Source organism: Chiloscyllium plagiosum, unplaced genomic scaffold, assembly GCF_037043375.1.
Source record: "Chiloscyllium plagiosum isolate Xiang-an unplaced genomic scaffold, Cpla_swu_hap1 HiC_scaffold_24, whole genome shotgun sequence".
NCBI lineage: Eukaryota > Metazoa > Chordata > Chondrichthyes > Orectolobiformes > Hemiscylliidae > Chiloscyllium > Chiloscyllium plagiosum.
Genome location: NW_028270162.1, coordinates 1,925,163 through 1,951,038, shown reverse-complemented (window position 1 = coordinate 1,951,038; position 25,876 = coordinate 1,925,163). Strand labels below are relative to the sequence as shown.

Genomic DNA, 25,876 nt, shown 5'->3' with positions numbered 1-25,876 from the left:
GTCTTTGTTGCTGTCATATATCTCCAGGTCATCTACAGATCAGAATGGACAGAAAGCTATTCATTGATGCCTACCTAAGATCCCAGATGAAGGTACTCCAAGTCCTCATCATAGTTGGGCTCTGCTACATTTACTAAACTATCATTCCATACCAAGGAACATTTGCAGCAATGATGGTCCTGGTCTAGCATGTTGACACATCACCCTCCATTAATACTGATAATTTGGCTCTGAAGCTGATGCACATACAAACAAGAAATAAAAGTGGACCACTTGGCCCTTTGAGCCTGCTCCACCATTCAATAAGATCTTGGCTCATCTAATTTTAACCTCAATTCCACATTCTTGCATAGATAATCTTTCATCCCCTTAGTAAGCTAGAATCTATCTACCTGTGCCTTAAAAATATTTAAAGATTCTGCAAGCGCTGAGGAAGGGAGAGCTCTAAAGGCTCACAACCAACACAGAAAAAAATGTTTCTTTATCGCCATTTTAACTAAGTGGCCCCTTATTTTTAAACTATGACCATTAGTTCTAAATTTCTCCCAAAACAGGAAACATCCTTTCCACATCCCCCTGGTCACATCCACTCAGGATTTTGTACGTTTCAATTAAGTCACCTCTGAATCTTCTGAATTCCAAAGGATACAGGCCTAGCCTGACTATTCTTTCTTCATAATGCAGGCACCGCTCATTCCAGCCTTTAGTGTAATAAACGTTCTCTGAACTGGCTTCAATAAATTAACATCCTTTCACAAGTATGGTGACTAATACAGTGCACAGTACTCCAGATGCAATCTCACCAACGTCCTGCATAACAGAAGCATAACCTCCTTACTCTTGCATTGATTTCCCCTTGCAATAAAGGATAATATTCTACTAGCTTTTCTGATTATTTGCTGGACTTACATACTATCCTTCAGCCATTCATGTATTAGGACACCCAGATTTCTTTACAGCCTCTCATCATTTAGATACATTTGGAATGCCAGCCTTTATATCTAGAGGAGTGGAGTACAAAGATAACCAAGTTACCCTGTAGTAACACAAAACTACGGTTGGGCCTACTTGAAGTACTGTGAACAGATCTGGGCACCATACTGCAGGAAATATATATTGGCATTTGAAGGATTTATAGGAATAATATCTGGACTTCAGGAGTTAAGTTATGTGGAGAAATTGTATAAATTAGGCCCTTTTTCTCCAGAATTTAGACGGTTAAGGAGTGACAGGGTAGATAAAGAAACATTTTCCACTGGTTGGGGATTCTGGAACTAGGGACCATAGTCTGAAAATTAGGGTCAGACTGTTCAGAGAGATGTTAGGAAGAATTTCTACACACAAGGGGTGGTAGATTTTTGAAACTATGTTCTATGAAACTTTCTTCCATAAATAGAAGTGAATGCTGGATCAGTTGTTAATTTTAAATCTGATAATATCATTGTTAATGAAAAGAAACTAAGAAATATAGGCCAAAGGCAGGCACATGGAGTTACACCATAAATCAGCTGTGATCTCAATAAATGGTGGAAGAGGCCAAGGGGCTGAATGGCTTACTCCTGTTTCTGTATTCCTATAATATGCTTTATTATTCTCTCAGTCAAAATGGGCAACTTCATACATTCCCACATTGTATTCCAATTTCCAGATCTTTGCTCACTCGCTTAACCTACGTATATCCCTTTGTAGGCTTCTTATGTCCTCTTCATAACTCACTTTTCTATCATTTTATCATCAGAAAATTTAGCTACCTATAGCTTCCATCCCTTCATCTCAATCATTTATATGCCTTAATGGTAACATCACACATCAAGGCTCTACAATCACCAGTAATCGGTCACCCATCACAAAAGCTGCAGCAATTATGCCTACATTGAATAAAACAGTACAGAATAACAGTAACTTGTGAGAACGACAAACTGAAAGTCTACCAAATCTCATCCCTGTGCACCCCTCTAACATCTGGCCAACATATGGTAGGCTAGAGAAAAGGTTGAACAAATGCAACTTCTCTATCACAAACTTGTCAAGCCAAGATGTCAAGAATAAGGTCACCAACTCAGAAGGTCCTGGAGCACATTAATTCCATCACCATATATTCATTGATAAGTCAAGTCTATGTTGGTTAGGATGAGGGCCATTGAACCATCAAACTTACACATATTGAATTGGACATTGGATCACAATGGGGGTCCTTTGCAATTCTGAGAGAGTGTGGCCCTCAGTTGAGGCATAGTTGACTGTAGAGAGGTTAGGTGCATGGCTGCGAGTGTAGAGCGGAGATCCAGAGGGAGAACTGCCCTGGGCATTCTGACCACTGTAACAACGACAGCAATAAATGCAATGTGAAGATGCCAGGCATTGACAAACAGGAGATCCATTACTGATGGCCATGACCTCTGGAGGCTGATGACTTGGCAGAGTATTGGAAGGAATGAGCAAAAACATAGCTGGCCAGGAAGAGGGCTCAGAGGAACCAAAAAGTAAAATAAAAGAATCACACGTTTTCTCAGCTCACACTTTTCCTTGGCAACAAATGCCTCAGACTCCCAGAGTGTGAATCTAGAGCCACAAAAGGTGATGCTCAATTCAAAGAGTTTAATGCAATAGAACAAACCTGTCGCTCATTTTCCAATATAAAATAAGTAAAATACATAGCAATCATATTAGTCACTTGGATGCATATGCACAGCTTAAAATGAAAATTGCCCCCCCGTCCCAGTTTTTGGTTAGTTGGCTTGATTTGGCAATCAAACCTGATTGCTCAAACTATTGCTCACTTTGAAATGTGACATTCTTGTGTCTGTCCCTTTAAATGCGCAATGTAAAGCTTCAAGAACATATCTTTTTCCTTCCTCTCTATTTTTCAGAAAAAACAATTAGTGGAATGGAAAAGTGCTGTTTTAAGTAAAATGTTTTTACCTACTGCTTGATGTCCGTGAACAGCAATGTGCCCCCAATCGGACCTTCACATAGTTTCTCTCATGTTCCACTTGTCGAATTTGAGCTTCAAGTTTAGAAGCAACCCTGGAATGCAAGTGTGAATAACATCATGACGAGAATCATTGAGTCATAGAGATGTACAGCATGGAAACACACCCTTCAGTCCAACTCGTCCATGCTGACCAGATATCTTAATCTAGTCCCACTTGCTAGCACTTGGACCACATCCCTCTAAACCCTTCCTATTCATATACTCATCCAGATGCCTTTTAAATTGTACCAGCCTCCACCACTTCCTCTTGCAGCTCATTCCATATATGCACCACCTTCCGCATGAAAAAGTTGCCCTTCAGGGCTGGACTCCCTACTCTCCACCCCATCCTCCCCACCAGGGAAGAGACTTTGTCTATTTATCCTAACCAGGCCCCTCATGATTTTATAAACCTCTATAAGGTCACCTCTCAGTCTCCAATGCTCCAAGGAAATCAACCCAGCCTATTCAGCCTCTCCCTATAGCTCAAATCCTCCAACCCTGGCAACATCCTAGTAAATCTTTTCAGAAACCTTTCAAGTTTTACAGCATTCTTCCAATAGGAAGGAGACCAGAACTGCATACAATATTCCAAAAGTGGCCTAACCAACATGACCTCCCAACTCCTATACTCATTGCTCTGACCAATATAGGAAAGCATACCAAACGCCTTCTTCACTATCCCTCATTCAAACACTTCTCCCTCCTACCATCTGGCAGAAGATACCAGAGAATTTGGTCTCATGGCCAGACTGTGCAACAGTTTCTTTCCCCAAGCCATCAGTCTCCTTAACACTGTATTCCATCTGCAATTCTTTGCAAGACTTTTCGAATCATTGCTAAAACAATAGTTTATGAATGATCATTCATTATTATACTGTAATTTGTCCAGCACTATACCTATTGTCCTGTCAGGAATTACTGTGCTCTCTTATGTGTTTTGCACTTTTCTTACGCATTTTATGCTGACCTGTGTATGATTATACTCTTGTGTAATTTATGTTGTTCGTGTAGCACCTGGTCCTGGAGGAACGTGGTCTTGTTTTTAACTTTATCAGTTGGAAACGGTAGAAATTTCCGCCACCTCCAAACAGACCCCACCACCCAGGATATATTTCCCTCCCCTCCCCTATCAGCGTTCTGGAAAGACCACTCCCTCCGCGACTCCCTCGTCAGGTCCACACCCCCCACCAACCCAACCTCCACTCCCGGCACCTTCCCCTGCAACCGCAAGAAATGCAAAACTTGCGCCCACACCTCCCCCCTCACTTCCCTCCAAGGCCCCAAGGGATCCTTCCATATCCGTCACAAATTCACCTGCACCTCCACACATATCATTTACTGCATCCGCTGCACCTGATGTGGCCTCCTCTACATTGGGGAGACAAGCCGCCTACTTGCGGAACGTTTCAGAGAACACCTCTGGGACACCCACACCAACCAACCCAACCACCCCTTGGCTGAACACTAACTCTCCCTCCCATTCCGCCAAGGACATGCAGATCCTTGGACTCCTCCATCGCCAGACCATGGCAACAGGACGACTGGAGGAAGAGCGCCTCATCTTCCGCCTAGGAACCCTTCAACCACAAGGGATGAATGCAGATTTCTCCAGCTTCCTCATTTCCCCTCCCCCCACCTTTTCTCAGTCCCAACCCTTGGACTCAGCACCGCCTTCCTAACCTGCAATCTTCTTCCCGACCTCTCCGCCCCCACCCCTTCTCCGGCCTATCACCCTCACCTTAACCTCCTTCCACCTATCGCATTCCCAACGCCCCTCCCTCAAGTCCCTCCTCCCTACTTTTTATCTTAGCCTGCTTGGCACACCCTCCTCATTCCTGAAGGAGGCTTATGCCCGAAACGTCGATTCTCCTGCTCCTTTGATGCTGCCTGACCTGCTGCGCTTTTCCAGCAACACATTTTTCAGCTCTGATCTCCAGAATCTGCAGTTCTCACTTTCTCCTATATGGTAGAAATGACAACTAAAGCTACCCTTGACTCGTGACTTGCGACTCTACTTTCAAGGGACTATGAACCTGCACTCCAAGGTCTCTTTGTTTAGCAACACTCCCTAGGTCCTTACCAGTAAGTGTACAAGTCCTGCTAAGATTTGCTTTACCAAAATGCAGCATCTTATATTTATCCAAATTAAACTTCATCTACGACTCCTCAGCCCATTGGTCCTGCTGATCAAGATGTTGTTGTAATTGGAGGTAACCACCGCTGTCCACTACACCTCCTATTTTGGTGACATAGAACATAGAACAATACAGCACAGAACAGGCCCTTCGGCCCACGATGTTCTGCCGAACATTTGTCCAAGCTTAAGCACCCATCCATGTACCTATCCAATTGCCACTTAAAGTTCGCCAATGATTCTGACTCTGCCACTCCCACAGGCAGCGCATTCCATGCCCCCACCACTCTCTGCCATCTCCCCTATACCTTCCACCCTTCACCTTAAATTTATGTCCCCTTGTAACACTCTGTTGTACCCGGGGAAAAAGTTTCTGATTGTCTACTCTATCTATTCCCCTGATCGTCTTATACACCTCTATCAAGTCACCCCTCATCCTTCTCCATTCCAATGAGAAAAGGCCTAGCACACTCAACCTATCCTCGTACGACCTATTCTCCATTCCAGGTAACATCCTGGTAAATCTTCTCTGCACCCTCTCCAAAGCTTCCACATCTTTCCTAAAGTGAGGCGACCAGAACTGCACACAGTACTCCAAATGTGGCCTGACCAAAGTCCTGTACAGCTGTAACATCACTTCACAACTCTTGAATTCAATCCCTCTGCTAATGAACGCTAATACACCATAGGCCTTCTTACAAGCTCTATCCACCTGAGTGGCAACTTTCAAAGATCTATGAACATAGACCCCAAGATCCCTCTGTTCCTCCACCTCACTAAGAACCCTACCGTTAACCCTGTATTCCGCATTCTTATTTGTCCTTCCAAAATGGACAACCTCACACTTGGCAGGGTTGAACTCCATTTGCCTCTCCTCAGCCCAGCTCTGCATCATATCTAAGTCCCTTTGCAGCCGACAACAGCCTTCCTCACTATCCACAACACCACCAATCTTCGTATCATCTGCAAATTTACTGACCCACTCTTCAACTCCCTCTTCCAAGTCATTAATAAAAATTACAAATTACAAGGACCCAGAACTGATCCCTTGTAACTGGGCTCCAGGCTGAATATTTACCATCTACCACCACTCTCTGACTTTGACCAGTTAGCCAGTTTTCTATCTAACTGGCCAAATTTCCCTCTATCCCATGCCTCCTGACTTTCCGCATAAGCCTACCATGGGGAACCTTATCAAATGCCTTACTAAAATCCATGAGAGAAAGTGAGGGCTGCAGATGCTGGAGATCAGAGCTGAAAATGTGTTGCTGGAAAAGCGCAGCAGGTCAGGCAGCATCCAAGGAACAGGAGAATCAACGTTTCGGGCATAAGCCCTGAAGAAGGGCTTATGCCCGAAACGTTGATTCTCCTGTTCCTTGGATGCTGCCTGACCTGCTGCGCTTTTCCAGCAACACATTTTCAGCCCCGTTACTAAAATCCATGTATACTACATCCACTGCTCTACCCTCATCCACATGCTTGGTCACCTCCTCAAAGAATTCAATAAGACTTGTAAGGCAAGACCTACCCTTCACAAATCCATGCTGGTTGTCCCTAATCAAGCAGTGTCTTTCCAGATATTCATAAATCCTATCCCTCAGTACCCTTGCCATTACTTTGCCTACCACCAAAGTAAGACTAACTGGCCTGTAATTCCCGGGGTTATCCCTATTCCCTTTTTTGAACAGGGGCACAACATTCGCCACTCTCCAGTCCCCTAGTACCACCCCTGTTGACAGTGAAGACGAAAAGATCATTGCCAACGGCTCTGCAATTTCCTCTCTTGCTTCCCATATAATCCTAGGATATATCCCATCAGGCCCGGGGGACTTGTCTATCCTCAAGTTGTTCAAAATGTCCAACACATCTTCCTTCCTAACAAGTATCTCCTCTAGCTTACCAGTCCATTTCACACTCTCCTCTTCAACAATACGGTCCCTCTCGTTTGTAAATACTGAAGAAAAGGACTCATTCAAGACCTCTCCTATCTCTTCCGACTCAATACACAGTCTCCCACTACTGTCCTTGATTGGATACTCCTTGAATTGAAGTATACACACTTGAGCCCATCTCTGTGTCCGCAAGTACTCCCTGTCAGTGCTACCTTCTCCACAGCCTCCCTACATTCTTGGACATCCTGACAAACAGCTAGCCTACTTGCTGGACTACAAGTCCGGATCCCATCCCCCTGCCAAATTAGTTTAAACCCATCCGAAGAGTGCTAGCAAACCTACCTCCCAGGATATTGGTGCCCTTCTGGTTCAGGTGCAACCCGTCCTGCTTGTACAGGTCACACCTTCCCCAGAATGCAGTCCAATTGTCCAAATACCTGAAGCCCTCCCTCCTACACCATCCTTGCAGCCAGTGTTCAACTGCACTCTCTCCCTATTCCTTGCCTCACTGTCACGTGGCACCGGCAACAACCCAGAGATGACGGCTCTGTCCGTCCTAGCTTTTAGCTTCCAGCCTAACTCCCTGAGCTCCTGAATGACCTCCCCACCCCTCTTCCTACCTATGTCATTGGTGCCAACGTGCACCACGACTTCTGGCAGCACACCCTCCCCTTTAAGGATTCTGAAGACACGGTCCGAGACGTCTCGGACCCTGGCACCCGGGAGGCAACAAACCATCCGAGAGTCTCGTCCATGTCCACAGAACCGCCTGTCCGTCCCTCTAACTAGAGAGTCTCCTATAACTAGTGCTCTCCTCCTCTCCCCCTTTCCCTTCTGAGCCTCAGAGCCGGACCTCGTGCCAGAGACCCGGTCGCTGCAGCTTACCCCTGCTAGGCCGTCCCCCCCAACAGTATCCAAAGCGGTATACTTATTGTTGAGGGGAACGACCACAGGGGATCCCTGCACTGCCTGCTTCCTCCCCTTCCCACCTCTAACTGTTACCCAGCTACCTCTGTTCTCTGGCGTAACTATGTCCCTGTAGCTTCTATCTATCACCCTCTCAGCCTCTCGAATAATCCTCAGTTCATCCAACTCCAGTTCCAGTTCCCTAACTCGTTCTGTGAGGAGCAGGATCTGACTGCATTTCCTGCAGATGAAGCCAGCAGGAGTATCGGTGGTCACCCCTACCTCAAACATCCTGCAGGAGGAACATTTCACTGCCTGCGCTGCCATTACTCTACACTTCATCTCCAAAACAAGAACACTGAGTAGCTTACCTGTGGACTTTAAAGTTAGGTTAGAGGAGGAGGATGGGAGGCAGGCCCGGGTCTAGAACACACCCACTCAAATATCAATCACTTACCTTCCCGACTAGCTCTGCGCTCCAATTTCACTTCCACCCAGCTCGCGCCGCTCTCTGCTGTCATCTGCAAACTTACTAACTATACCGCCTATGTTCACATCCAAATCATGTATATAAATAAGAAGCAGTGGACCCAACACCAATCCTTGTGGCACACCACTGATCACAGGCCTCCAGTATGAAAAGCAACCCTCCATCACCATGCTCTGTCTTCTACCCTCGAGCCAGTTCTATATCCAAATGGCTGGTTCTCCCTGTATTCCATGAGATCTAACCTTGCTAAGCAGTGTCCCATGAGGAATCTTGTCGAATGCCTTACTGAAGTCCATGTAGATCGTGTCTATCGCTCTGCCCCCATCAATCCTCTTTGTTACTTCTTCAAATAAGTTTGTGAGACATTATTTCCGACCCACAAAGCCATGCTGACTATCCCTCATCAGTCCTTGCCTTTCCAAATATATGTAAATCCTGTCCCTCAGGATTTCTTTCAACAATCTGCCCACCAACGATCTCAGACTACTTAGTAAGATAAAATTACTAACTCAAATGTAGCTCATATGAATATTAAATATCAAAACACAGCCTCAAACACTGAATCAGTTCTGATTAAAATTCACAGACCCAAAACACTATATCTTCCTTTCTTCTTAGATGCTGGCAAGTCACCTGGGTTTTTCCAGTATTTTCTGTTTTTATCTAAAAAATTACATTCTGAAATAAACAGGACTCTTAAAAGACAGATTGATCATTAGAAGCTACTGCAAAGATACAGGGAAAAGTGCCAATGTTGCCCTCCCAAGTGGGAAGTGCTCAACCTTTGCACTCTCTCCTGAATCACAACCAATTGTTTAACAATATTAAGTAAAACAAAATGTTGGAAAAAAATAGGAAATTGGAAATGCTGTAAAGCATAACCTCCCTTATTTCTGTATTCAATTTGCTTCACAAGATTGGCCAAAATTCTTTTAATTTTTCTTGATTACTTGCTTTACATGCATACTAAAAACTTTTGTAATAATGCACCATGTCACCCAGATCCCTCTGCTCATCTCACCAATTAGATAAAACACTTCTTTAAAGATTTTACTGCCCAAATTAACAATTCACATTTTACTACATGACATTCCATTTGCCATATGTTTACCTACTAAATTAACCAGTTTACAACCTTTAGTAGTCTCCTAATGTCCACATCAGAATGCACTTTGGCAGCACACCAAGGGACAACTGGGATGATGATGAATTCAGTGGTCTGACCTTACTTGAACATAAATTTCCAAATATTACTGCAGCTAAATATATCTGCTAACCGTCAAAACTATATTGAAGGAAAGCCCATATTAAATTTCCCAAGAAGCTTTACAGCATTATGTAACAAAATCCAAGTTCCAATTGTCTAACCTTTTCAACTCAGAGATTTGAGAATTTGCATCTACTAGTTTATCTTCTGTTGTACTCAAAGTTTCCTGTTAAAAAGAAAGAAAATATCAACAGCACAAATCTTTATATGTTCCATGTCAGGATAATCACTTGGGTTCATAGCAATAAATAATAACTTTTATAGCAGCCTCCTAACTCTGCAAGTGAATGTGAAATTACCTTTACTCGTTCGTGTTCTTTTCCCAGTGACTCATATTCTACAAGTAGCTGCGAATGGAAAAGGGGAGATTAGCTTTTACATCTGAACCAAAATGTAAACACTGTATTTACAAAGTTTGTTAATGAAAGAATGAGCATTCCTACAGAGAAAAAAAAACCATGAATACAAATATTGGTTTTATTATTCTTTCAAGCCAATTTCATTTAAGAAAATTCAGAACTTACATTCTGTAATATTTTGTGCTCTTGTTTCATTCTGGCGTCTTTATTATCAGAATGTTTGTAAGCTTTTTCAAAGGCGTCTTCTAGATCTTTCAGCCTGCTATTGAGTTTGTTGACCATGTTATCCTTCTCCTTGTTGTCTTTTCGCATTTCGTCAAGACGCTGTTGTAATGCATTGGCCGTGGCACTAACTGCATCGTAACGTGCTGGCCAATCAGTCTAACCCAAAATAACAAGATTAATTTTGAATAGTAAGATATTGTTGTATTTTGTATAGATGCTATAAGTGCTTTACCTACTATCCAACTTCTAACCATGTGCTACAGAACTACCTAACTAATTGCATGGTCTTCACTTAAGACCAAGGTCAGCCTCCTTAAAATTTCTGACTACAATACTGACACCAATTTATACATAAACTTTCCTTCCATTATTCAAGGACTGCTACTCACTAACTCCATTTCCATTAAGTAGTTCTTGTTCTCCAGATCTTGAATACGATTACCAGCTTCAGTTAAAGCTCTTTCCAGTTGTTCACACCTGAAAATTTAAAATAAGCATTAGCAATAGTGTGAAGACTTACACTAAGCTATTAACAATCATATAATCTTAGAATAGTTATAATACAGAAGGCCAATGGTCCTATTGTATCTAAGCAGACTTTATGCAAAATAATTCAGCTTTTCACCTTAGGCTTGTAAATTTTCTCTTTAGATAATTATCCAAATCTTTTTGAAATCCATGATTGTGTCTATCACCACAAAGTTCAAGCAGTATATTCCAGATCCTAACCATATGCTGCATAACAATTTTTCTCGTTGACTTGATTCTTTTGCTGGTCATTTTAAATCTGCATCCACTGGCTCTCAACCAGTTATCCATGGACAACAGTTTCCCTCCAAGTCAAAAGCCCTCATGTTTTTGAGCATCTTTCAATATTCTCTTCCAGAAGGACAAGCCAACTTCTTCAACCTACCAATGTAATTGAAGTTACTCATTCTTGGATCCTCACAGACAACTTTTTTCCACACCCTCTCCAACAATTTCACAACGTTCCTCAAGAACGTATGCTGAATAGGACACAACATTTTGAGGCCAAATTAATGTTTCATAAAGGTTCACAAAACAGAGTCATAGAGATGTACAGCATGGAAACAGACCCTTTGGTCCAACCAGTCCATGCCGACCAGGTATCGCAACCCAATCTAGACCCACCTGCCAGCACACACCCCATATCCCTCCAAACCCTTCCAATTTGTGTTCTATTCTTCTATTTATTGTTATGGACTCAGCCAGACCATTCAAAATATTCATAAGCAGGCAGACTAGACCATAACAATAAACAGAAGAATATAACACAAATTGGAAGGGTTTGGAGGGATATGGGGCATAAGTAATCTAATCTAATAACTGTGCAATTCTTCACTGTACACTTACCAAGACAATTACCTGGAGTAAGTTAGCTGGGTTGACTACCAGGTTTTAAACAGACAAACATTTATTCAGAAAATTAATGAAATGAAACACAAAGAACGGAATAAAGAATATCTACAGAACCCAGTCTATCCAAAACAGACTTAATTATGCTGTTTTAATGTGCACAACAGTCCCAATAAGCAAACTTCCTTAAAAAAAAAACAATAAAAATTGAACAAAGTCTTACAGGTCAAAGTTAGAAGGGCAGAAGGAGAGAGAGTTTCGCAACCTGTTTTCACACATCCCATTGCTGAACTCCTTAACTAGTTCTGGACTGAACTGCTCAGCTAGAGAGCTGACCGCTCCCCTTTCATTATATAGGTCACTTCTAAAACATGACCACTTTGGTCTGAAGTCTCATCTGTTTATATCTAAACAAAAGGCCTCTTAAAATCCTTTCACCTCTGTACAAAACCCAGCTCTTTCAGAGCCCAAAGTCTTTTATGACCTCTCTGAAAAAAATCAAGGACACAGTATCCTTGAGAAAAGGAATAACTTTGTGCCATTATAAAGCCCAGGATCCTATATGCCTTATTAACTACTTTCTCATCCAACCCAGCCATTTTGAACCATCAGTGCACCTATACCAAGTCCCTCTGTTCATGCAACCCTACAGAATTGCATCCTTTTGTATTGCCTCTCTCCTTTTTTCCCTATCAAATCTCTTTTTTCATATCAAAATGAATGACTTCATACTTTCTCAATTCAACTTACACGGTACAATTGCAACATGTCTGCCCATTCCATCAGCCTATGTTCACAATACCTCTGTTTTGTGCCATCTACCAATTGGAAAATTGTATCCTGGAAATCTAAGCTTTTTTGAAAAAAAGTAATTCATAGAATATTGCAGTCACTGGCTGGGCTAGCATTTATTACCATCCCTAACTGCACATGAACTCAGCGGCCTGCAAAGACATTTCAGAGGACAGTTAAGAGTCAACCATCAATCACACTGCCACAGATCTATGAGTCAAATATACAGACAGTCCAGGTAAGTGTAACAGATTTTCTTTCCTGAAGGCCATTAGAGATCCACATTTATTTTTATGACAATCAACAATGGTAACATGTTTACCATTAGACTAGAGATTTTTAATTTCAGATTTTTATTGAATTCAAGTTTCACCATTTGCCAGGATGGGATTTGAATTTATGTCCCCAGCACAATAGCTGGGGACATAAATTCAACTAGTGACATTCGACTAGTGACATTATCACTTTGCCACCACCTCACTATATAATTAAAATAGATTAAGAAAACAAATGGCCCTGGCACTAAACAAGGGCAAATTGACCTTCATCCAGCTCATAAACCACTTGCCTCTACTATGTATCCTGTCATTCAGGAACTTTACATCCAAACTGCAACCATTTCTTTTATTCCATGAAGCTTCCACTTTGCTGACAAGCTTGTTATGTGGGACTTTATCAAATACTTTTTTGGAAGTCTGTGTATACAATATCAACCCTCCTTGTTAGTTCATCAAAGATTCCAACAAGTTATTAAAACTAAAGTTACCCTTAACAATGCAACCCCAACTTTCCTTAACTGATCCACATTTGTCCAAGTGATTTAATTTTGTTCTGGATTATCATTTCTAAAAACCTTCCCACCACCAAGGTTAAGCAGCTGCCCTGCATTTGCTGGGGGATCATTACATCCCGTTTTGAATAAAGATTTAACACTTGCAATTTTTCAATCTTCTCGTACCACCCTAGTATCTAAGTAAGAATGGAAGTTTATGACCATGGCCTCCACAATTTCCACCCTTACTTTCTTCAGTCATTTTGATACACCCAAGACCCCGGTAATGTATCTGCTTGAAGCAAAGCCTGCATATCCAATACATCTCGATCAATTTTTAGACCACCCAATGTCTCAACCACATTCTCTTGACTAAGATATGGGCTGCATCTTCTCAAAACTGCCTAACTGAAACCTCAGCCATGATCTCAAGTTCTTGAATAAATCCCCTTTTCGGTTTGTAATTGGCCTCATCCCATCTTTTACTTTACTTTTAATATTAATACGCCAATAGATCTTGAGATTCCCTTTCGTTAGCTACCATTCTCTTCTCATACTCCGTTCTTCTCATCTATTTTTTCATTTCACCTCAGAATCTTCTATATTCAACCTGCTTCTCACTTATGTTATTAACCCAACATCTATGATATGCACCTTTGTTTTACTACACTCTCTATTTCTTATCATTAAGGAAGCTCTGGCTTTGTTTGTATTCCCATTGACATTTGCAGGAATTTTTCAAATGGATCCAAATCATTTCCTCTTTAAATTCAGTCTATTGTCCTGTTACAGGTTTGCCTAACAATCTTCTATTCCAATTACCTGGGCAAGATCTATTCTCATCATAATGAAGTTGGCCCTCCTCCAGTAATTATTTTTACTCCAGATAGCTCCTTATCCTGTTCCCATAGCTGAACTAAACATTACGGTTATATGAGACTGACAATGCCCATATAACATATAAGCATTATTTAGCATTTTGATGAAAAGTAGGAGAAAATTGAAACAAAAAATAAGCAATGATCTCAACTTTTTAATTGTTTTTGTCATCACAAAAGAAGTTCTGAAGAATCATTGGACTTGAAACATTAAATCTGCTTTCCCTACATAGAAACTTCCAGATCTGCTGAGCTCCTCCAGCAACTTCTGGTTTTGTTACAAAAATATACATTTGGTTATGCACTTAAATGAAAACTTAAACAGAAGAACTGAGGGTGAGGTAAAGGAAACTAAATATAAATGGTTAGGTCAAATACGTGTTTTATTGAAACCAAAAATCACCTTTTTAAAAGATCCTCGTTATGTTTCTCTGCTTCAAATATTGTAGAAGATCCATTTAAGCTTGCCAACTTTTCCCGAAGGCTGTTTATTTCTGCCTCATAGTATGCCCTAATGTCAGCCACATGACGTGCATGCTTCTCACGTAGATTTAGGCGAGCTCTAGAAATAACATTTCAACATGAAAGAATCTGAATTTATGTTCACGGTGTAATTGGAATTAATGTACAATATTTTATTTAGCATTTGAACTATTATCTGCTTATGCAAATATCACATGGAAAATTTCAAATTATGTATGCGTACAGTATTCCATGATGAAAGCCAAATTCAGCAACAACAGAAAATAGCTGTCATCATGGTAAAACACACCAAAATGCGTTTAAACATTAGAAGTTGTCTGAGAACAGTTGAGAGGTCTGAACAGATTTTCCACAAATCAAAATGAAATTTCTTAAAATGTGAAGCATTTTGGTAAAATAAAGTGTTACTTACATAGATAATACAATAGGATCTTCAAGAGATGATGCAGATACGCGGTGATCCTCTGAGCCACTTACACTGTTTTTGATCCCCGATGGGCCAAGAGAAGGGACAGGTAGTTGTGCCAGTGTAGAACTGCACCCCTCTACTTGACCATGCAATGAGCCTGCATTCCTTGTTGGCTGTAAATTTTTAGAATGTGGACTGTTGACAGCAGAGAAAGCCCGAGAGGCAGGATGGAGATTCCAGCTCTTTAACTGCTGGGAACATCTGGAAGTACTGGTCAATTCTGATCCTAGCAAAGTATCTACATGTAATTCTGAATTATGATCAGAATAGTTTTGTACAGTTATATTCATTATGGAGTCTGGGCTGACTGAAGACCGAGTATCAGATTCTGAAACTGCTACTGGAGTAGAGAAGTCATATTGTGGAGAAAATGCAGCAGGTGGCTTCATATGAAGAGTAGGATCAAGTGTTAAAACCTTAATATGTGGAGAAAAGAATTTAAAGATTTTTGATTTCAGAAATTAAATCTCATTTCATAAACATACAATTCTAAAAAGCAGGCTTCAACCATTATTGTTAAAAGGATAGAACAATATATTTTACAAAAAAAATCCATGCAATGTGGCTCTGACATGTTGATACATTAGGAGGGCTGTTTTTGTACATCTATTAGCAACAGCTATTTAACTAGGAGAAACAATAACGTGGAACTGGCTACCACATGGAGTGGTGGGTAAAGTTGAATAGTTGATGCAATATTCAATGGTATTTTATGTACTGCAACTACACCAGTATCTTGCATTAATAGCATCTCAACAGATTATTCAAATAGATGGCAAATCAGTCACCCCAGAAAGCCAATTTGCTAACTGTTTAACAGCACAAGTTGGAACTTTCAGAACATCGCATGGGTTGTAGATTTTCACAATTTAGTAGATTTATGTAAGGTGAAGTACCATCGCACAGAAACAAGTAGATAACGAGGATAGCCTTAATATAAACAAAGATAAAGTGCAGTATACAAAGATCTCAAATGCTGATCCTGAGCCATGTTAGCCAGCACCAGAGGGCACAAATTGGCCTAAGAATACCCAGGCTTGGAAGGAGGAAAAAGAAAGTGGAAATGATGCACAAATTCATGCAATAGAAAGAACAGTACCCAAATTGTGCAGTGCAATCAATGAGCCATTTTGTGGGAAATAAAATGCCTCAGGGGAAATTGGGTGACACGTGGCCTAGGCGCTGGACTTTCCCTAAGGTCCTAGGCTCAAATCCTATCCAGATGTCTAGCAATTAAAACAAAGTACAGATCACATTTGAAATACATTTTAACTATTCCAAATACATTCACCTTGGTTTACAAGCATTAAAGTGCTCTAACTGGTTACCTCACTCAGAGGTAAATAGCAGTTGGTGTTAAGAATGGATAACTATCACACTGGAGTGCATTTCTGATTTTTGGGTAGGAGATAAGATAGGTAACTTATCTCTGTAACAGGCCGCATAGCACTGATAATCAGCTACATTCGATGTACATCAAACAGAAAATATTCAAATTCTCGGCAACAATATTCCCCATCTTGATGAGCGAAAAATAAACCAGCTAAATTGGCAAAAGGAACAAAAACTTCATCAGACACTGAATGGTTAAGGTCTGGAACGCAATGCTCTGGAGTATAGTGGATGCAAATTCAATTGAAACATTCTAAAAAGGAAACAGACTGCCACTTTAAAGGAAAATTGCACAGGGTCTTTTGATGGGGTGAGAACAGGCAGCAGGATGGCAAATTGAAATGCTCATTTGGACAGCAGACAACGGGCAGACTGGCCTCCTTCTGCATTGTATAAATTCTGTGAGATTGGAAAACTACAATGAGTGGGCCATCCTTCATTTAATGAGGAGCAGCAAGATCTCACCTATGGATAACAGTGTAGTATCATAACTAGGTCATTTCATAACAGCATTTGATCAGATGTGCAAAACCAGCCGAGTTATGCCCATTCTCAGCCAGGAATGTTTTCAGCCACTGCAAAGCTAAAGAGGCCAAATAATCAACTCACTCAGTACAGGTTAAATGTTAAAGTTCGGACATTTACTATATTATATTCAGAGTTCTAAAACAAGATGGAGAATCCACTAAGTTTAAATTAACATGTTCCAGCATTGCTTTAAATCCATGTTTAACAATTAATTTAAATGAAATTTAAAACTTTCAATTGTCTTAACATATAAATACCAGATTGGAAAGTTGCTTGATTTTAAACAATCAAAGCCATTTAAAGATGATAAATATTTGTGGTTCTAATGTCAACTTGGATCACTTTTTTTCATTTCATTCATGCTCACCAATGGGTAAACCTTTTATCCATTCACACTTCTAATGCCATCAGGTTCAACTTCTCAAATTCTATCCCACTGTTGCAAATTTCACTCTATTGACATTCAAGCCACTTGGAAAGCTTAGTCATTGATGACATATCCAAAAGTCCTCACCTCCCCTTGCCATCTTCCAGATTTTTTTGTAGACTTTAGAAGACTTGTCCCTATTTAAAAATCTCCCTTCCCTAGCCCACATCCAATCCCTCATCTTTCACTCTTATTTTTGACCTACTGTACACCCAGCTCTGCTTAAGCAGTTTTAATAATACTGACCTTGCTTTCTGAAATTCTGTTTCTAAACTAATCATGCGACTACATTCAAAAAAGTATAGAATCTAATTCTCTGGTTATATCAATTCTCTTAACTCATGCCTGCTAAATCAATCAGCACACCACTAACTTCCCTCTGTACTTCTGTAAAGCATTTAGGGATGTGTTGCTATGATGACGGCACAAGCGCGAACTGCTGCTGATACCGAGAACCGTCTTACCTGTGGGGGAGACTGACGATGTGGAGGGGAACTCAATTCCCAGCCAGGTGCACTCTGATTTTCCTTCTGCTTCACATTATAAATCTCCCGCAGTGAAGAGACTTGCCATCGGGAGCCCACTGGAAGCTAAAAAGAAGTTTGATTTCTTTCACAACTGTGACATGATCTGTGCCAACTTTTTTAGCATCATAATAATGGTTACCATCGGGTAATTCTCTGACAGAGCTAATTGTTGGTTTTTAACCTTGCCAATTATTTTCTACCTTTCCAAACAGATGAATGCTCACCTATACACTATGATGGAAACTTACAAGTTAAGATGTTAACATTACAGGCAGTCTCCAGGTTGCAAATGAGTCCCATTCTCAAGTCTGTTTGCAAGTCGATTTCATATGCAAGATGGGACACAATGCAAGTCAATGTAAAATAACGATTCGCAAGTTAAAGGAAACTGTAAGTCAGATCTTTAGTATTAACACAGCCCTATATGGGATCACATTCTTAAGTTCAAGCATTCGTAAGTCTAACATGGATGAATCAAGAACTCCCTGTATATAATTTCTAATAAACACTTTAAGATACAACACAGAAAGAGGCCATTCAGCTTATTGCCTTTGTCAGCTCTTTGAAAGAGATATCTAATTATTCCATTCCCTTCCCATTTCCCAATAGCCCTTCAAATTTTCCTTCAGTACCCATTCAAACTCCCTTCTGAAAGAATATCAAGTCCCAACACCCTTCCCAGCAACACTTTCGAGAGCATAACTGTCTTCCTGGTGTCATCTGATTTTGCCAATTATCTCAACTGACTCTTCTGCCATTGAATATATTTTCTCCTTAATTCTATTATTACAAAAAGCCCTTTACAATTCTGAATATGTCTGTGACAGGTCTCTTTAACTTTTTCTGTTTCAAGGAAAACAATTCCAGCATCTCTAGTCTTTGCAGCTCCTCTTGAGATCCTCATTAATGATACCAGTCTTCAAGCCATACAATTCATTCCACGTGATAAAGTAAAAAAGAAGACACTGGATTTGCCCGGACAAGATCTCATCAGTAATACTGAAGACTTGTGCTCCAGAACTATGTCGAGAGTGTGGTGCTGGAAAAGCAGAGCAGGTCAGGCAGCATCTGAGGAGCAGGAGATTCAATGTTACAGGCAAGAGCCGTTCATCAGGAATTAGGCTTTTTGAGCTGAGGGGCGGTGAGTTAAATGGGAGTGGGATGGGTCTGGTGGGGGTGGGGGAGAAGGTAGCTGAGAGTGCGATAAATAGATGGAGGTGGGGGTAATGATCATAGATTGGAGAGGAGGGTGGAGCGGATTGGTGGGAAGGAAGATGGACAGGTAGGACAGGTCATGAGGGCGGTGCCAAGTTGGAAGTTTGGAACTGGGATAAGGTGGGCAGGAGTGGAAATGAGGAAACTGGTGGAGTCCACATTGATGCCATGAACTATGCCCCTAGTCAAGCTGCTCTAGTACAGCTCTAGCACTGGCACTTAATGGACAATATGCAAAATTGACCATGAAGATTAACCCACAAAAAGCAGGAGAAATCAGTCCTCTTGCAATCATCAGAAAAACAATGCAAGTTGCACTGGTATCATCATCAAGTGAACACTTCCTCAGCAACCACCTGTTCACAATGCTCAGTTTGAATTCAGCCAGGGCCACTCTGCTCCAGATGTCATTGCAGACTTGATAAAAACATGTATAAAAGAACTGAATTCCAAAGAGATGAGAACAACTGCACTTGACATCACAGCATCATTTGACCAAGTGCAGAATTAAGGAGTCCAGCAAAATTGAAGTCAAAGGAAATGGGGAGTAAATCTTCACTGGCTGAAATTATACACAGTACAATAGAAAATGGTCTTGCTTGTTGGTGGTCATTCAGTCCCAAGACATCAGTGCATAAATTCATCAGAGTAGTAGCCTAGGCTCAACCACCTTCAGCTATTTCATCAACCCATCATAAATATCAAAAGTGGACATGTTCATTGGTGACTGCACAACATTCAGCACCATTTGCAACTCTATAAATACTAAAGCAGCTTGCGTCCCTTTGCAACAAGACCTGAACAATATCGAGGCTGATAAGTGGCAAGCAACATTCGTACCTCAAGTACTAGGCAGTGACCATCTCTCAAAACTGGAGAATCTAACCATCTGACTTGACAGTGATGATTTCCCCCATCAATATCCTGGGATGTACCATTAACTGAAGAACTGAACTAGAGGAATCATAAATACTATGGCTACAAGAGCAGCTTAGAGGCTAGGAATTTGACAATAAGTAAATCAGGCAGGAACAGGACACTGATTAAGGATGATCAGCCATGATCATATTGAATGGTGGTGCAGGCTCGAAGGGCAGAATGGCCTACTCCTGCACCTATTATCTATTGCTAGGAATAGCCGAGGCCTGTCCAGGTTTACAAGTCACAAATCTGGAGTGTGATAGAACATTATTCGTCTGAAAAAGTAAAACACTAACAACATTCGAGAAATTTGACACCACCAGAAATAAAGAAGCCCATTCACTACTTTCATTATTCATTTATTACCACCAGCACAGTGGTACCAGGGCGTGTGATCTACAACTCCACAGCTGCAACTCACCAAGGGTTCTGAAAATGGCATCATCCAAATCAGTAGCCTCTATCATTTAGTAGAACATAGGATGTGTGCTTGGGAATTACCTTTTTAAATAGTCATTCGCGAGACTTGGACATCACTGGTAGGCCAGCATTTATTACCCATCGATTGTTGCCCTTGAGAAGGTGATAATGAGCTCCCATCTTGAACTGCAGCAGCCCACATGCTTCCAGGATTTTTACCGGCTACAGTGAAAAAAGTGATATATTTCTAAGCCAGGATGATGTGTAACTTAGAGGGGAACCTGCAGATGGTGGTCTTCCCATATATCTGCTGCTCTTGTCCTTTTGGATAGAAGTGGTCATGCATTTAGAAGGTGCTGTCAGAGGATCTTTAGTAAATGCCTCCAATGCATCTTGCAGACAGTACACACTGCTGTTTCTAAGCATTGGTGGTGGAAGGACTGGATGCTTGTGGATGTGGTGTCAAAACAGTGAGCTGCTTTGTCCTGGATGGTGTCAAGCTTTTTGAGTGTTGTTGGACTGCACTCATCCAGGCAAGTGGAGTGCATTCCATTACACTCCTGATGTGTGCCTTATAGATGATGGCGAGACTTTGGGGACTCAGGAGATAGGTTATTTGCTGCAATATTCCTAGCCTCTAACCTGGAGTAGTGGAGCACACCTTCAGTATTATTACCAGAAAGCTGTCAGTGCCCATATCCTTTGCAGCATCCATTTCTTCCAACCATTTCTTGTCGTCACTGTGTTTGTGTGGGGAATCTAGTTGAGTTTCTGGTCAATGTTAACTGTTGATACTGAAGAATTCAGGGATGATGACAACAGTGAATATCAAGGAGTGATGATCAGATTGTCTCTCACTGGAGGTGGTCATTGCCTAGCATTTGTTTGGCACAAATGTTAACTTGTCACTTGTCAGCTCAGAGATGCTTTAGAATCTGAGGAGTTATGAATGGTGTGGACATTGTGCAATCATCATTGAACATCCCCACTTCTGACCTGATGATGGAGGAAAGGTCATTGATGAAGCACCTCAAGATGGTTAGGCCGATTACACTATTCTCAGGAACTCCTGGAGAGATGTCCTGCAGCCGAGATGACTGACATCCAACAACCACAACCATCTTCCTTTGTGCCACGGACAAGTCTAACCACTGGAGAGTTTGTCCCCGATATTCACCGATTCAAGTTTTGCTAGGGCTCCATGATATCATACTCAGTCAAATGCAGCTTTGATGTAAGGGCTATCACTCTCAACTCATCTCTGGAATTCATGTTTGTCCATGTTTGAACCAAGGCTGTAATAAGGTCAGGAGCTGAAAAGCTCTGGCAAAACCCAAACTGGATGTCACTGAGCAGGTGCTGCTTGATAGCACTGTTATGATGAGAAAGTGAGGTCTGCAGATGCTGGAGATCAGAGCTGAAAATGTGTTGCTGGAAAAGCGCAGCAGGTCAGGCAGCATCCAGGGAACAGGAGAATCGACGTTTCGGGCATAAGTCCTTCTTCCTGCAGAAGGGCTTATGCCCGAAACGTCGATTCTCCTGTTCCCTGGATGCTGCCTGACCTGCTGCGCTTTTCCAGCAACACATTTTCAGCACTGTTATGATACCTTCCAACACTTTACTGATGACCGAGAGTAGACTGATGGGGCAGTAATTTGCTGGGTTGGATTTGTCCTGCTTTTTGTGTACAGAACATACTTGGGCAATTTTCTGCACGGTTGGGAAATTGAACTGAAGACCTTGACTAGGGGAACAGCAAGTTATGCAGCACATGTTTTCAGTACTATTGCCAAAAGGTTGTCAGGGCTCGTATCCTTTGCAGCATCCAGTTCTTCCAACAGTTTCTTGATATCATGTGGAGTGAATCGAATTGGATGAAGACTGGTATCTCTAGTGCTGGAGAACCACTGGAGGAGACTGAGATGGATCAACGACTTCTGGATGAAGATTGCAGCAAATGCCACCGCTTGCAAACTCCCCTTCAATTGGTTGCACCCACACCACATGTAGTGCAACGTTTCAAGAAGACAGTTCAGTACCATCCACACAAGTGAAATTAATCATAAGTATTATGTGCTGGCCTTCCACACAATGCTCAGCAGAATAAAAATAATGTTCCCAAATTCCTCATAGAAGATCCTGGACTAACACTGAATGGATTCTTTTAGGGCAATAAAGAGAGCATTAAATTAATTGGGTGAAGGGGGTCTAGGACAGGAGAAATGTAGACTTGCAAAGCAAGAGGACTTGACAGCATTAAAAGGTAGCTATTTGGATAATGATACGTAGAGTAGGACAGGAAGAGACACAGTATACAAATTGAGGAAAACAACAATAATATGGGCTAAAGGAGAAAATAATGATTAAAAAGGCAAAGTTAGGTCTTTACTTGAATGCACTAGTATTTGTAAGAAAATAAATTAAATAATGGCATAAATCCAGGTCAATGTATACATTTTATAGCCAATGTAGGGACAAGAAAATCAAAGCTGGGAACTAAATATTTAGGAATATATAACTTTTTTCAAAAGAACAGGGAGGAAGGAAAGAGTGGTGAGGTAGTATTATTGGTACAGGATGAAATAAGTGCGATAGTATGGAATCAGTCCAAATGATCTGCGATAGAAACACACAATCCTTTTGGTGGAGGTTACAAATAAAAAGGGAAAGAAGTAGCAGAAATCTATAGGCCCCTAACACTAGCTCTACAGTGGGATCGAGAATAATGAGGGTATATAACAAAAGCAGTACTTATTCATGGATGATTTTAATCTCCTTGTAGATTGGGATAGTCAGATTCACAGAAGAAGCCATGAGGAAGAACTCACAGAGGGTATTCAGGACAGTTTCCCAGAACCTGTGGATCCAACCAGAATTTAGGCTAATTGGATCAGGTGATGTGTAATGAAACACGTTCAGTAAATGATATCACAACAAAAGATCGCTGGGACAAAGTGACCACAACATATGGGTGTGGTGAAGGCCAATAATTTTGTCTTTTTACCATTGTTTCCACCCTTAACCTTATTTAGCATAGAATTTAACATTCAGTTTGATGGGAGAAATTCGAGTAAGACACAAATGTGCTTAATTTTTTAAAAAATGGTAATTACAAAGGAATGACAGCAGAGCTGGCTGCAATGGACTAGGAAAGAGTTTAGCACTGAAGATAATTGAGGAACAAATGGCAGACATTGAAGGAAATAATTCACTGTTCACAGTAAAGACACATTCCAGTGGAAAATTAAAATTCTAAGAAGGGAATAAGCTTATTATATAATTATAGAATCCCTACTGTGTGAAAGCAGGCCATTTGGCCCATCCAGTCCATGTAGATCCTCCAAAGAGCATTCCTCCCAGACCCACCCCTATCCCTGTCACCCTGCATTTCCCACGGCTAACCCACCAAGCTGCATGTTCAGGACACTATTGGATAACTTAGCTTAGCCACTCCACCTAACCTGTACAGCTTTGGACTATGGGGGAAAAAACCAAACACTGGAGAAAACCCATCCAGGGAGACATAGGGAGAATGTGCAAACAGATAGTTGCCAGAGGATGGAATCAAACCCGGGTCCCTGGCACTGTGAGGCACCATGCCACACATGGTTATAGCTTCCACACCATAACTACTGTTAACCAGGGAAGCTAAGGATGGCATCAAATTGAAAGTAAAAACATACAAGATGGTGAAGATCAGTGATAAGCCAGAGGATGGAGAAGTTTTCTTTAAAAACACCAACAAAAGGATGACCAGAAAAAGCAAAGAGGAAGAAGATAAACTCTTGAAGGGCAAACTTGCAAGTAATATCAGACAAACAGAAAAAGCTTCTTTAAATACATGAAACTGAAAAAGATAAACTAAAGTGAACACAGTTCCCTTAGTGGATGAGGCTACAGAACCAGGAAGTGGCAGAGGTGTTGAGTGAATACTTTGCATCAGTATTCGTAAGAAAAGACAATAATACTCTTATTATTCCAAACTTACTAAATAATTAAGGGACAAAAGGAGAGATAACAAATACAATAACTATCACTAGTGAAAAGGTGGTAGGAAACGAATGGACCTAACTGGATGCATCTCAGGATAATAAACATAGTCGCTACGGAGATATACAGATAGTAGTCCTCCAAAAATGCTTAAAATCTGGAGAAGCCCCAGAGCATTGGAAAAGGGAAGAAGACAAAACACAAATAACTACAGACCAGTTATTAGGAAAATATTAGTGCCTATTAAAAGCAATGTAATAGCAAAGCATTTAGAAACACTTTAATGATCAAGTAGAGTCAGCATGGCTTCATGAAATGGAAATAATGCCTGACAAAAAAACAATTTTTTGAGGAGATATCAAACAAGATTGATAAAGGGGCCTTGACTGCTTTCAGAGGTAGCAAATCCTATAGACTCAACTCTCAGGGTGAAGAAATTTCTCATTTCAGTGCGAAATGACTTACTCTTACGCTTAGACTGACACAAAGAGATTGAGGAGGGATACAGGCAAGAGAAAGTGAGGACTGCAGATGGTGGAGATCAGAGTCGAGAGTGTGATGCTGAAAAAGCACAGCAAGTCAGGCAGCATCCGAGGACCAGGAGAATCGACATTTCGGACATAAGCCCTTTATAAGGAAACTGATGAATGGGATACAAATAGGTAAAGCGCATGGGCAAAAAAATTGGCGAAAGAAACACAACATGAGGTTTTGCACTTTGACAGGAAAAAGAGACGAGCTCAATATTATTTAAAGGGACAAAAACTGCGGAAAGCTACAGAACAGAGGGATTTATAAGTCCTCATCTATGAATCACAGAAAGCCAGCATCTAAGTTCAGCAGGTAATAGAGAGGGCAAATAGAATATTGGCCTTTATTTCAAGGCCAAATTGAGGGAGGTTTTGCGAAAATTATACTAAGCACTTAGTCAGGCAACAACTGGAATACTGTGAACAGTTTTGGCCCCTTACCCAAGTAAAGATATATTAGAATTAGAGGCAATCTAGAGAAGATTCATTAGGCTGATACCAGGTATGGAGGGACAAAAACAGAAATTGCTGGAAAACCTCAGTAGGTCCAGCAACATCTGTGGAGAGATATCAGTTAATTTTTCGGGTCCAGTGACCCTTCACCAGAACTGATGGTAGCAAGGAAAAAGTTGATTTTTATGCAAAAGATAGGGTGGAGGGATAAGGAACAAATGATAAGTGGAGGTAGAGCCCAAAGAGAGAGAAGAACAGTTGGACAGATAAAGGAGTGGATAATGATAAGCCTGGAAAGATGAATAGCTAACGGGGACAATTAGTCGTTAACAATAGGCTGTGTGTAATTTGGAGATACCATAACCAGGTATGGAGGGGCTGATTTGTGAGGACAGGTTGAGTAGGTTGTGCCTGTGCTCCTTGAAATTTAGAATAATGAAAGGTGACTTTAT

General features: G+C 41.2%; 1 protein-coding gene across 6 annotated transcripts in view; it reads right to left on the bottom strand.

Moving 5' to 3' along the window:
- The window catches only part of mphosph9 (M-phase phosphoprotein 9), a 97,116-nt gene that overhangs the window by 35,130 nt on the left and 36,110 nt on the right, over positions 1–25,876 (bottom strand). For all 6 annotated transcript variants that reach the window (XM_087999825.1, XM_087999826.1, XM_087999829.1 and 3 more), the window contains 8 exons: positions 17,833–17,958; positions 14,965–15,437; positions 14,473–14,631; positions 10,640–10,727; positions 10,191–10,406; positions 9,966–10,013; positions 9,768–9,832; positions 2,923–3,027 (listed from right to left, as the gene is read on the bottom strand). In XM_087999825.1, coding sequence (XP_087855951.1) covers positions 2,923–3,027; positions 9,768–9,832; positions 9,966–10,013; positions 10,191–10,406; positions 10,640–10,727; positions 14,473–14,631; positions 14,965–15,437; positions 17,833–17,958 — 1,280 coding nt within the window. The remainder of the gene's footprint in view (positions 1–2,922; positions 3,028–9,767; positions 9,833–9,965; positions 10,014–10,190; positions 10,407–10,639; positions 10,728–14,472; positions 14,632–14,964; positions 15,438–17,832; positions 17,959–25,876) is intronic.